The 14,152-nt window shown below is 41.3% G+C and overlaps 1 protein-coding gene across 2 annotated transcripts in view; it reads left to right on the top strand.

Annotated features, from left to right (window-relative positions):
- HIC2 (HIC ZBTB transcriptional repressor 2) overlaps nucleotides 1-13,766 on the top strand; it is a 340,859-nt gene extending 327,093 nt beyond the window's left edge. For both annotated transcript variants that reach the window (XM_086942719.1, XM_086942720.1), the window contains exon 3: nucleotides 2,076-13,766. In XM_086942719.1, coding sequence (XP_086798845.1) covers nucleotides 2,113-3,795 — 1,683 coding nt within the window. In that variant the 5' untranslated portion in view covers nucleotides 2,076-2,112 and the 3' untranslated portion in view covers nucleotides 3,796-13,766. The remainder of the gene's footprint in view (nucleotides 1-2,075) is intronic.
- Nucleotides 13,767-14,152: the final 386 nt, after the last annotated feature.

Raw genomic sequence — 14,152 nt, 5'->3', positions numbered from 1 at the left:
AACAACATGGTAAGCTCGGGTCAAAAGGTTTGAGTACTGAACTCTCACTTAAAAGATTTTTAACTTCTTGGAAAGCCAAAGCACATTCCTTGTTCCACTCAAACTTTAGTTCCCTTTTTTAAGAGGTTACTGATGGGACGAACTATTGTGGCATAATGTGGAATAAACCTGGAATAGTACTCACACAGTACCAAAAGAGACTTGACTCCAGTTTTGTCTGTGGGAGTAGGAGCATTGAAGATTGCTACTAAACGACCAGGCCTGAGCTTGATACCGTCTTGGGTGACAATATGACCTAATACTCCACTTCCGTAAAGAAAAACTTTAATTTTTCCAATTTTAGAACGGCACCATGTTCTTGAAATAAGCGAAGTACTTTGTGTATAATAAGATCATGTGAAATTGTATCTTTCGCAAAGATAAGCACCTCAAAACGCTGAATACAGAAGATGTCTTGAGAGGTTTAATAGATAGTTACATAGATGATGAGCTTCAAGCCAACCAGCTTCAACAGGCACCAACTCAAGAATGAATAATGCACATTCCAGAATAACTAGGCAACATAGAATGGCCTTAAAGAAACACTACACATAAGGAAAACATTGATATAAACATCAGAATACTACACTAATCAAGTCCATTTGTTTTAATAAGGGGGCATAAACCCATCAGTAAGATTAATGTTGTATGCCTATAGCCAAATAAGAAGAATGGTCTCCAGAAATTGTAAAAAAGAAAAAAAAAAGAAAATGGCATTTGCAAAACAGATTCACAGGAATTGATATGACAAGAAACAAGGGGCAAAGGTGTTTTCGGTTGTGATTAGGGTACGGTAAGGAGAGAGAGGAAAATGTGCAAAGGAGAAGAAAGCAGGTTCTCTGAACCTTTGAAGGTGTGTAAATTATTTTGCAATTTAGCTTTGTTGAACAATGGGAAAATGTGTCATCTGAGCAGGTTGTCCGAGTATAAAAGTGAAATGTGTGGGTGAATGGCAGAAGCATGAAATTATGATTGAATGGGAAGTGAAGATGTGTTTAATTGCAATGTTAGTGTTGAAGTGATAAATAATAGTTTGAATAAAGAGAAATCTCCTAATTATGAATAAGAGCATTGTAGTGATTGAGTCAGGTACGCATGAGGAGTTTCAGGTAGCTTATTCAAGATAGTACAATAGACCCCACCAGGAGCAGCCGTCAGGCTGCTCAGCCCAGTCAACTGTGACAATTTGACTAAACATTCTATAACATGTCGTTGCAGTAAGATTTTACAAGCAGGGCATGAATAGCATTGAACTCCGGGTATAACATACATGACGTTGAAAATTCAAATCAATCTGCATGTGAAAATCAGATTACATATCGGAGATATGGTAGAGTCATAAACCAAAGATTTAAAGATTTTAACCCCTTCGCTGCGGCGGCTATTCCGCCATAGTGCTAAGGGGGCGGGGGGGCCGTGCGGCGCTCACACGCTGGTGACATAACCGCTCCGTCAACAGCCTTGGGTGAGCTGTGCTGATGACGGAGCGGTTCCGTCATGGACCCGCCCGCTCAATAGAACACCCAGCGCAGGCGTGGAATCCGCGCAGGCGCGTCGGGCGGGCCATGATGGAACCGCACCGTCATCAGCACAGCGCCACCGCGGCTGATGACGGAGCGGTTCCGTCATGAGCATCGATGCAGATATATATGTAAATAGTTTTTGGTCCGCTTGTTTTTCCCAGATTCATTTCAGTTAGAATGTTTTGTTAAAGGGACATATGTGTTGTAATGTGAATGTAATTCAATGTCTTTCATGTCTATTTTGTATTAGAACACTTGGGTAGAATTGGTACTAAGTGATGACAGGTTGGAGGAAGCTGTTCTAAAGGAGAATCTGAAGTCATGTATTTGCCTGGGGCTGTAATAAATATGATACTCCTCATTTGAAGTTGGATTCTTGGAATTCTTTATTATATGGGTGGGTGTTTTTTCTGAAAGGAGTTGATAAACCGAGGTGATAAGAGTTGTTGAATATATTGTACCAAGCTCAGACTGTGTGACATCTGCTTTGACACTCTCCTTGTCTCGTTGCAGGTGGTACAGTTGAATGTTAAAGCAAGACTAAGTGGAAATGGACCAGCCACATCATGCCAAACAACTGCTGCTTCAGCTGAATCAGCAGCGAGCCAAAGGTTTCCTCTGTGACGTCATCATTGTGGTGGAAAATGCCCTCTTTCGCGCCCACAAGAACATCCTGGCAGCAAGCAGCATGTACTTCAAGTCTCTCGTCTTACACGACAACCTCATTAACCTGGACACGGATATGGTTAACCCAACCATTTTCCGCCAGATATTAGACTTTATCTACACTGGGAAGCTCCTGTCAACAGAGCAGCCCGGAGAGCAGAACTTCAGCGCCCTCCTCACTGCAGCAAGCTACCTCCAATTGCACGAACTCGCCACCCTCTGCCGAAAGAAGTTGAAACGTTATGGAAAGGCTTTTTCTGGGAGACTGGGTATCCATGGCTTGGGACGGCACGGCCGCAGCCACAGACTCACTGCACCTCCGGTCACTTCAGCACGGTACCCTGGATATAGTGAACGCAGCAAGGGTTCCCATGCCAAAGAACTACCGAAGGGGAAAGCCTCTGATGAGGAGATTTTTCATAGCAGCTCTAATCAGGAAAACTGCCATGCTTCACTCCACAGCAGCAGCAGCAACCCTGAAAACATCAATGGAAACGGATGTGACCAAGAACTCGGCTTGGACCTGTCTAAGAAAAGCCCCCCTCTCTTCAATGCGCACGCTCCAGATGACTTGCCGCCCAATGAGAGTCAGCATGGCTCACCACAGTCAGCCTCTGCCTCTGCAGCCAACAGTGCCTCATTTGAAGACTCCATGACAAACCATGTCTCGGGGTTGATGGATGGGGTTGCAGAGCCCATGGAGCTAGAGTCCACTGAAGAGAACCATGCTGCACCAGAGAACGGCCAGCACAAAGGCCACCGCCACTCTGCACGAAAAAGGGATTGGGGCAGTAAAAAAGATTGTGGCCAAGGAGGGGAGGAGTGTGACTCTCTTACTAACGGAGTCATCGTGGGCCCTTTAGCTAAAACATCAGAGCATGACCCAGGTGGACCCTACAACTCTGCACCGCCCTACCAATGCAAAGAAGAGCTGGAGAACGGCAAAGATAACAGTGAGGACAGCGGTCAAAGCGAGAACGAGGAGGGTGGGCCTGCCAGCTCGAACTACATCTACAGACAGGAGGGTTATGAATCTGTTGCATTTGGTGACAACCTGTATGTGTGCATCCCATGTGGGAGGGGCTTCCCCAGCTCTGAGGAGCTCAATTCACATGTGGAGACACACACAGAGGAAGAACTGTATATCAAAGATGAGGACTCCTACTGCAAGGAGGAAGCAGAGGACCTGTCTGCTACCCCAAATCAGGCATTCAATGCTGAATCACGGCCTTTCAAGTGTGCTATCTGTGAGAAAAGTTACAAAGATCCAGCCACATTACGGCAACATGAGAAGACACACTGGCTCACTCGACCGTTCCCGTGCAACATCTGTGGCAAGATGTTCACACAGCGTGGCACCATGACGCGGCACATGCGCAGTCACCTGGGCCTAAAGCCCTTTGCATGTGATGAGTGCGGCATGCGCTTCACAAGGCAGTACCGACTGACCGAGCACATGCGTGTTCACTCAGGAGAAAAGCCCTACGAATGTCAACTGTGTGGTGGGAAGTTTACGCAGCAGCGCAACCTCATCAGCCACCTGCGCATGCATACCTCTCCGACATAAGCCAAAGACTCCAAAGATTTCCAGCGAATGTGCATCTCTCTCCAGCCGCGGTGGTTACCTTTCTGTAGACTTTGCTGCTTAAAGGGCATATCACGTTCCAGTTCAGTCATGGGTAGACTGGTTAAGGAAAGGGCAAAAGAAAACCCAATGAGCTTTAAGGAAAACACCGGGGGGGTTGGGGGGAGGTCCAAAGCAGAGTTGATGCCACTAACCCAAAGCCCCTTTCCATTTCTCTTACCTCAACCATCTGTGTGTAAAATATATATGTGTATATGGATATATATCCTACACACACTCTTATTTCATGCCCCAGTGTCATGAATTGTTATATAAAAAGGGAGTGGAGAAAAAACGATAAATGTTGCTTTAAAGTCACATTTAGCATTCACCATACCTTGTTTGCTGCTGCCATCTTAAGGGGAAATGGTGTGGGGGGTTCTGGGTCCATTTTGTGGCTGGTTCTCCTGCTGGATATTTTCTAGCATGTATTTCTGTTAGTTTTCCCTATCAGTAGTTGGCTTTCACCAAACATCTTGGTATTTTGCATGTGCAAGTCAAATATGGATATTCCAAAGCGAGAGGGTGGGACAATCTCCATTTTGTGTTTATAGTGAAAACCAAGTAACCTCAAATATTTGTGATCCACAGATTATTTCTCTGACTGGTAACCACTCCGACTATTCACATATCCTCAAAAACAGGAAACCAGCCTAACGCAGGTTAAGCTGGTCTGATTGCAGTAGGAAAGGAAGGTCTGTGGCCGGACCTTCCTGTGGACGTTAGGCTGAGACCGGAGTGGGAGGCATTGTAGCAAGTTTGCTGGACTTGGGTTCACCCACCCTAACCCTCATGCACAGTACTTTTCAGTGAGAGGCAAAGGGGCAAACAGTGACTCTGCTCCCTCAGTCCCTCACCACAGAGTAGGCCTTGGTCTGCCTTTCACATTGGTAAGTCAGGACAGGCTTGCTACAGCTGACCACCCCTAACTACCCAGCTACCGTTCTTCGTCGTACCCGTGACTGGCTGACAATTTGGATGCCCTGGAATTTCTTTTTACAGTGTGAAAGAGGGTCTTGACTTTTACACGTTGTTATGTATGGGTGTCCTTTGAGGAACAGAGGTACTTGTTTATTAATGAAAAACACAGTAGTAACGTTTATTATGTGAATGTTTGAACTGGAAAGTTCTGGGTCTCTTCTTGGGTTTTTGTTTTGAGGTGGGTGAAAAGGCTGGAATTGATAAGAGTTCTGTTCGGTACTTTGTTTTGTGTGTTTGTGTATGTTTAGCGTTTCTCTCCTCACTAAGAGTGAGCCTGGTGCAAGTCAGGCTCCCTACCTTTGCTACCTCTTGAAATATTCAGAACAGTAAGACAGATAGTGAAAGATTAGATGGTGTTTTTTTTTGTTTATATTTTTCCTTACATGTAATTAACTATATGAAATAGAAATTAAGTTTGGGATTTTTTTTACCACCCAGTGTTCATCAACCAAGTTCAGCTAAACAAGTTACAGCAACGCTTGGCCAAAGAAAGAAATTGCTTAAAAGTTTAAGATTTCCAACCAGCACAGGCCGGAACCTCTACCCTTTAATGATGTGAGGTAAACATAGTTTGGATTTAGGCTAGGATGCTGGCTTACGACGGTCTAGAAAATTAGAGGGCCCGCTCATTCCTATCAAAGCTATTTAGTTCCAGACCAAGGCCAGCAAGATCCCCATAATCCAGCCAGTTGAACACGCCTCTGCATTTCTCTCCAATGCTCGCACTTTGACACCTAGGATTTGGAGATAGGCAGTGGGTTAGTATTAGGTTTATCTCCCCACGCGTTACACCAAACTCTAACGCAGTGTTGGAACCAGATCTTGAAATGTCTGCAGGAAATGCTGTTTTTCTGACAGTCTACAAGATTGTGTCTACTATGGGTTGTAGTCGGTTCCAGGTTGTCCGTGAGCCGTGGTAGGCCACTGTGCGTACTTGATAGGTCTTGGATTGATATTTATGTGCCATGTATCAGTGGGCAACTTTTGTCTGGACTTTGGATTTAATAAAATGCAAGCACAGAGTGCAAAGCACTTAGACAAACCAGAGTGTTCCAGGTCGTCCTCCTTCAAGGACAGGCAAGCACTAACATTCCCCTGAACATCTGCACAAGTTGTCACAGCCAGCAGCTGCTATCACTTCGGAGGCCTCACACTTCTGCCAGAAACTTCTTTGAAGTTTTAGCCTCCATCCCCTCTCCACTTCACGTGCACACCCTGCCCTCACCCTTGACTTCAGTTGGCGTGACCTTGTGTATAGCTCTCTGGTTGGTGGAACTGGTGGTAAACTTTCTCAGCAACTAGGGAACATCTCCTCTGATTTGAGTAACGTTTACAAGAAGTCATTTTTTTGTTGTAGCTTGTGTTATCATTGTCCAGTTATGTGAAAGGTGCTCCTCTGCTATGCTCACCTGGATGTATGCGTTTATATTTTATAGACCAAAAAGGAAGCATGTACAAGTAAACCAAGACATTATAGGCTTTATTTCTACCACAATTTGTTTTATGTTAGAATAGATTAGAAAACCGAGAGAGACATTAAACCAATGAAACAAGAATGTAGGCTGAAATTCAATTTAGTTCACGTGTAGCCTTGGTAGGTGGTGCACAGGGAGAGTGCTGCAAAACTCTATCTCATTAGCTAGGCAGCCACTGTTACACTAGGGTCTTGTCAAGATTGGCAGCTAGACATCGGGCATTGGCAGAGCCAAAGCTTTCTGATTTGTAGCATGTTCTGTCTTTAGCTTTTTCAGGGACAACAGTGAATGTAAAACAGAACTCATCACCTTGCCAAAAAATATAACAGCCGCATCTAAAGAAACCAGAGGAAGTGTCTCTTAGAGGGAAGTTGAATGGCATGTGGAACCTCTTCTCCAAGACATTATGCGGGGATAGTGTGGGCATTCCTCGTTTCCCGTTTGTTTCCTCTCCCCAAAGATTTGTATTTTTTTGTTGTTGTTGCTTTTATAGGGTTGGGATGCAGCTATGGTTTTTTTCTCAAACTGATGTTGTCAATGTGAAGTCATTGAGTCCAAAACTTCAAAATAGATGAATAGATTTTTGTTTTAAAAGATTTTTTTGTCTCGGTTGGAATTATTGCCATCGATGGGTCTCATCGAAAAGTCATGAGTTGCATTTTTTTCTGCATTTCTGTCCATATGAAAAAACAGAGTACATGGGGTATCAATGTTTTTAAGCACACTGCTTTCTCAACAGTGGGGTGCCAAGAAGTAGACAAGATCTATTCTCCTGCCATCTGTGAAAAACTGATTTAATGAATTAACATATGCTGCTGATAATACGCGCTGTGTCATAATATGTGGCTGCAACAGGCTGTTTTAGTTTAGAAATGCAGTGTTAAGAGGCTGTCTGCCTAGTTCCCTTGGCGATTCATTTCCCCCTTCGCAAGTCTATGAAAATGAAAAAAGAGTTAGGGTGCACTTTGTTTGTTCAAATCTTCTATTTGTGTGAACCATTTAGACTATTTACATTCCACTCCTGGTTGTGGTGTCATTGATGTTAAAAACTACATTCATGCCCGGTGTCTTACACTATCAATGGCATAACAGGTTGCGGCATTTGACTGCCAAGAAAACACTAGGTGGGCTCTTTCCACTGGATGTTCAGACCTTGTGAAATACCCACCCCTTGGTGTAACTTTAACAACTTCAATTGGCTGTGGTCATATTAAACGTTCTCAGGCCTACTGTTGTTTTCTTAGTTTTAAAGAACTTACTCTGAACTCTAGCAGATGTACAAACGGGATGCTAGGGAGTGCAGATGTCAGAATAAATCCTACAGGTATCCATGAACGTTTGGTAACAAGACAAAAATTCGAGGGATTTGGAAGTTGCAATTTAGAGGCTGCTTAGCTCACTCTGGTTTCCTTCTATTTGGCTGTGCAATTTCAAAATATGATTTATGTAGTGTTCAAATGTATGGATCCGTGAACATGTTCGAACACAAATTGCTCAATTTATTGCAAAACTCTGCAACATTTTTGCAGCAGTTCCATTTGTTATTTTGCCAAGCATGATTGCATTACTTAACAAGTAAAATTGCAATACAACACTAGCACTGCAAAGAGATGTTATAAGGTTGGATTATTGTCAGTGACAAGAGGTATCAGTAATGGTTGCAGACTCACCAGGGAAGTCCCTTCATAGGGACTATCCTGGGGTACTTACCTGGCAGCTTATTTTAATGTCATGCTCACAAGACAGATGTCCATTTGTGAACAGTTTAGTTTAAAAACTGAATTAAAACTGCCTACTCCAAACCCAATCGTGGCCAGAGAGATAGATGATTTTGTTTGCCATAGATTTCAATGCTTCGGGAGATAACAGCGATAACTACCTCACCTTAAAGATTTTTCAACATAGCAGAATATTTTTGGTACTGCACACGAGTACAGTTAAGTCAGGATGTAAAATTACTGAAGTTGTATTGGTGTTAAAATGATTGCTCATTTTCAGCCGGCAAATCCATGCAGTTCAGAGAACTGATGACAATGTGTTCCAACCCATCCCTATGGGATCCAAAGATGTCTTTTCCTTTATTATACTCCTGTCGACGTTTAGAATAGGACCCTCTGTTGAAATCGTACCACCTGGCTGCGTACTGCTGTCCACCATAAAAACTCTATTACCAGCTGCAATATATGGAAAATTGTGTTCTACAACGGGACATAGAAAACCTTTGATTATCCCTGTGTCCCACTGGTTGAGCAGTTGGTTTGTGTTTTTTTGTACTGTTGGATACACTATTTTGAAGATTTTGGACTCAATGCTTTTTATAGGAACCTTCTGTTGCTTTCTTTTTTTCAGCACTTAAACAACGATGACAAAATGTCTGTGTACAGCAAGCGTATTGTACAAATAGAAATTTGTTTTTTTCGAAGTAGCTGTATAGAATTTTTGTTCCATGGAATGACTATTGAGAAAACATTTCCAAACTGTGACAGTAATAATAATAATACTCAAAACTTCAGGGATTGTTGGCTTAGGCGCCAAACTCTCAACTACATTTGTACGACATAGTATTGTATCAAACAATTTCTGTATTTTAATGAAAAAGCAAAACACTAGTTTCATATTTAAGGTTTTAGAGTTTTTTCGGGGTTGGGGGAAGATTACTCTTTTTTGTGGGAGGGTTGTCAGGTTCACAGAGCTTCAAGAGAAAAAAAACATTGACAAAAACATTCACAAAGGCACCAGGCAGCTTAAATAAATGCTTTAGTTGTTTTAGTTCCAGAATGGTTTCGGAATAACAGGAAATACCAATTAAGTAGCAAAAGTTGTATATTAAATACAAAGAAAGAGCTCATACCCAAATTCACAAAACTATTTTTAAACCAAAGCACATTTTGAATGAGTGTAGAAACCTTGCTTGGCTCAGAAAAAGATACTAATATATTTATCTCATTGTTTACATAAACTTTTACAGTTTCAGACCTCAACTGATCTAGGGGCCAGTCAAAGTTAATCTTTTCCATTTCTGTTTCTTGCTATTGATGATAGGGAAAGTAGTTGAAATAATAGCTATCTACCCGCATTCCATTACAACCCATGGGTTGTGTTCTGTATTTAGATGCATGAGTAGTCTTCATTGTGCGGGTGACAGAGTGTTGGATGACTCTTAAAAGGGCATTAAAGCACTTTGTAGCTAGGTTTCTCAATGTTTTGGGAGCCGTTTCCATGTATTCTTTGGGTAAATTCCTTCCAGAGTCCTATCTAATATTCCTTGCTCAAAACAAAATTACATAGCAAGGCATTTCCTCTGCCACAATGGGTTTTCATAAATACTCTGGGGTGGTCACTGGGCATGAATGTAAACTTTTTTAGGGATTCTCCATTAGTGGACAAATTACTTCTTTATAGTTTTGGCTGGAGACTGTCGAGTATGTAGTATTTATCACATAAAATAACCCCCATGGAAAAAATAACTACAGCATGACTTTGTTGAACACTGGGTTGTTGGAAGGAATAGTTTGATTCTTTTCACCACCATTAACTCTCCTTGGTTTTTCTAAAATAAGATTCATTTTCTCCAGCCAGGGCATTAGCGTCCTTGAAGCCTTTAAGTGCACTGAACATTTTCCAAGCTGAAAAACACAGCGTTATAGTGGAAGCTGAGAATTAAATTGGTCAGTGGCATGTGGTACATAACTTACCTTTTTGATGAAAACCATGTGGTGTAGGTAGTGGGTACTGTTCTCTGACCAGGATTACATTAGGAAGGTGCCATTATGGAGAAGGTTTAAAGGATAAGATGTAAAAGGCACAGTATCACCAAAGATCTCTCAACATGATTTAATGCTTTATTGTTGAATACAAATATCCAAATATGAAACACTACAAAAACTTTTACCTTTCAAGCTGCATGCTAGAGTTCACGTGGCACCACTGTTAAGCTGGCATGGCAGCATGGGCACGATCTTTCCTACATTTCAGATTTAGAAATATTGGGAAAATAACCCTATTACGAGTTTTGTTTCAAAAACACATTTCAAGCAAACAACCAAACTAGTTTATTTCGTAGCATTTCACATACTAGCCATGTAGTACGTAATATTTTCTGGAATTGCGTGTCCCAAAGTACCACATAGATACCTACTAGCTCACAATGGGAAGTCTGTCTTTCTGTAAGCTGAGTATTGTCTGATAGTACTCTCTTGTCGGCTAACTAGAAATGTATTAAACCTTACTCACACTTGTCTTTCTTACTTTTAAAACCTTCACATTGCTGATCATTTCCAAATTGGCAACAGATAGCAGGGCCCAGTAGAAGAGATACCAAGGAAACGAGTCAACAGAATATTGCTGAAGCCAAAAAAAATAAAGTGTTACGGAGAATTCAAAACACAAATGTAGTCTATTTTTTTAATCTTTATTTAAAAGCCACTTCAAACTCATGAAGAGGTAACCGAAAATGGGATATTAATTTTGCCTGGTCTTCAGTCTAACAAAGATGGTGCAGACACTATTTGACAGTGTTGTTTTTTTGTATCAATATGTATTTGCAGTAATGAATGTATTTATTTCTCAGATCCTGTGCACACCTGTTTTTTTGCAAGGGGAAAAAACATTAAAAAATCGATCTAGAATGTGGCTTGCAAAGTTAAAGGCACGTGTACAGGGCTGACTCTACAGGACTTTAATAAAAGAAAAACAAAAAAATAACTAATCTCAGAGACTCACAGCATAGCCATAAACCATGAACCTGTGAAAACAGTGCAAGGACTGGACTTTTGTAGCTTTATCTAGAAGAGGAACTTCTGTTTTGTTTCTGTATTTAATGTGTCCACGTTACAATGTATGCTCTTTTTCAATGATTCCTGTTACTGTTTTTTTTCTTTTCTCTCTTCAAAGCACTGTCACTCAAACAGTGCTGGCTCACAGTCAGGATTATCAGTATTTACTGAGTCACTTCAGTTTTGGTAAAAAAAGGAGTTTCGTCCAGTTGGGCACTTCCCGGGCTTAGTAGAAGCCAAATTGGGTTGGGAATGATGAACGGGAAAGTGGGCGAGAGAAGAATAAAGGTTAGGAGATGTGCTCCTCAATTTGTTCCCCAATCATTACTTGTTGTAAGCAATAAGAGTCTCAAAGCAGAGTCATAATTATCAATTTGGCACAGTCCAGTGATATGCAGTCCCTAAATGTCTGATTCACCCCATGGTGCAATACCAACAAAACACCTCAGGAAGTAACCGCCATAACCAAGGAGACACAACATGTGTCACTAGTACATTGAGCAAGTTGTAAAACTGTTCATGCGCTCTTCCAGTGCGATATTCAATTCTTTTCTCAAAAGCCTTTCTAGATGGAGTCTTGTATGCTGATTTTCATATGTACACTACAGATGTAGAAAGGAAGAAGACTAACCGAAGACACATCTTGACAAATTTTCCAGAAAGCAAGACATCTTAAAAAAATATTTTGTTCTATTTCATTAGTTAGGTTGCACATCCCAGGAGAGTTGAATTAATTCAAAATAAAACAAATGCACAATGCACTGTTGGATTCACCTAGCAAGGAATTTGTCTTAAAAAAATTAGAAGATAAATGTATCTAGGTAATGTTTTGCATTGTGAAACTACCTCATGTTTTACTTACTGGTGTATTTGCATACAACGTTTGGAATGAGATGGATGAAGCTAGGAATCTCTCTATGCATTGTGTTGATTGGGTCACATTGCAAGCAAAGAATGTTTCCAAACGGCCACTCACCATGATGACACGCCAAGAAACATTTAAGAATAAAGTCTGTTCGTTTGAAATGCCACCTTTTCAAATTCATCTTGATCTTTGAGAAGTGTATGTCTCATGAAAGAACCTAAAAGGTCTTTTCACATTTCGAGTGTTACTCTACATTCACTGCTTTCTAAGAGAACCCATTTTGTAATCTTAAAATGTGTGAGAGTTAATCTATTTGTAGAGATACATTAGCCAATGTGCAATAGGTCCTATTCACCAACCTTGTGGCTTTAAACCCTATCCCTCTCCACGAGGTGAGCAGTGCCAGATAGCATCTGTCCAACAACTTTTCTTGATGATAGAAGTTTCAGGGCCTTTCCATGACCCCAACAAAGGCTGATGCAGGTCAGATTATCAGTTAACAGTCTCACTTGGAATTCAGTTTGTGATTCTTAATAAAATCTTTTTGTGTTATGAAAGGTAAAACTGCAAATAGTATTTACCTGACGAATTGAGGGTATTAAGAAAATGCTTCCCTCTTTAATTTCATGCTTTGTGTGGGTACATGTTCTTACTATTGAGAACCAGTTTACATAAATCCATAGGCTTTCAAAGGATATTTTTAACTCCCCTGATCCTTTAGTGGCTATTCAGGTGCATTTGTGTGTTCTGAGTCCTGACTTAAATTAGACCACTGCTTGTATTGAAATTTGTCTACATAAAAAAATGCATTAAATTGCCTTCTGTTCAGTAATGCAAAAAAGAGGCCACATGAGGTAAGGACCGTAATTTATAAAAGTGAAGATGCTTAGTGGGCCCATGTCAGCTTCACTTTACATGGCATGTATGCTTTGTTGTGGGTTGGCGGAGTTCTGAGCAGTTCTCATGGAAGCCATTTTGACGGATAAGAGGATAAAATAGACCCCTAGAGCTTAATGCAGTTAATGAGTTTTGCATCCAGGGAGCTGAACATGTGCACTGTCACCCACATTCCCCCTTTGTAATGTCTTGTTGGCAGACCTCCACTCTAGAGACGAGGAGCTCCCTGAAAAGATGCTTCTCTGGCGGAACTACTAAAACGGGCCAAGTTAAAATGATCGTACTGTACAGTTGGAAACCTTGAAAAAAATCTTGTTTTACACTGCATGACATAAGAATAGCACATCTTTGCAACAAGTTGTAGGTCAAAATGCCAGTGGGTAGTTGATTCGTGCTTATTCTCTGCGAATATCAACAATCCAGTTATGACTTTGCTTGCTAAACATTTCCCACTGAGATCTGTATGTGTGTTTTAGAGGCGAGCTGGCAAGTGAGGCTAGTAGCTTCCCAGATAAATCAATGACCATTGGAACCTTATTATCTACTTGTGAGTGAGGTCTGTTAAGGTTTAATCAGTTCACAGTGTAGTCTGGACGGGGTAGAGGGATAGGGGAAGTTTACCCAGTGGCTCCTCAAACCATAAAAATGGAGGATGCACATCTTTCTTTAACCTGAAAATTGGGTGGTAGGGCCCGGGATGCGGCTCTAAAGGGATGATACTCCTTTGTTCTATTTTCTTCAGAGCTTGAATTCAGGTCAGAGCCACGTTTTGTTGTGGCTCAATCTCAAGTGTCATAAAAAAGTAAGAGGATACATAATATCTAATAATTATCTCAGCCTATGGACATTTGCAGTCTTAATGTACAGTGATGATAAACTGTTATTTTATGATCTTTTCATTAAAAGCTTGATTGAAAACGATATTCCTGCGTCCCAGCTTTTCTTCAATGTTCTATGATTATGTGCTCATCTTCATGAAAAGGAAAGCCATGGCAGTGAATACTGACAGCAAAAGAAGCAGGCAAAGTGTTAAAAGGAAACCACGCTTTTTGCTCACCTTTGTGTGCTGCATGATTAAGCCCATTTCATCAGTAGAGCCCCAGCGCAGGTTCTTCTTTTTACATGTCTTGTGGCCAGTAAATGGGTGACCCCTGTGGCCTGTATCGGTGCTTCGGTACGAGGTGTGATACTCTGGGCACCTGCTGTAAGTAAACTGGAGACAGTTGGCCTGTGCACATCTCCATCAGTGTGAATATATTTACCCTAGGTGATGTACTTTTTCCTTCTTTTGCTTTGACATAGTTATC

The sequence above is a fragment of the Lissotriton vulgaris genome, chromosome 11, assembly GCF_964263255.1.
Source record: "Lissotriton vulgaris chromosome 11, aLisVul1.2, whole genome shotgun sequence".
Classification (NCBI taxonomy): Eukaryota; Metazoa; Chordata; class Amphibia; order Caudata; family Salamandridae; genus Lissotriton; species Lissotriton vulgaris.
Note: the sequence above shows the minus strand (reverse complement) of the source record. Positions and strands in the feature narration are given on the sequence as shown.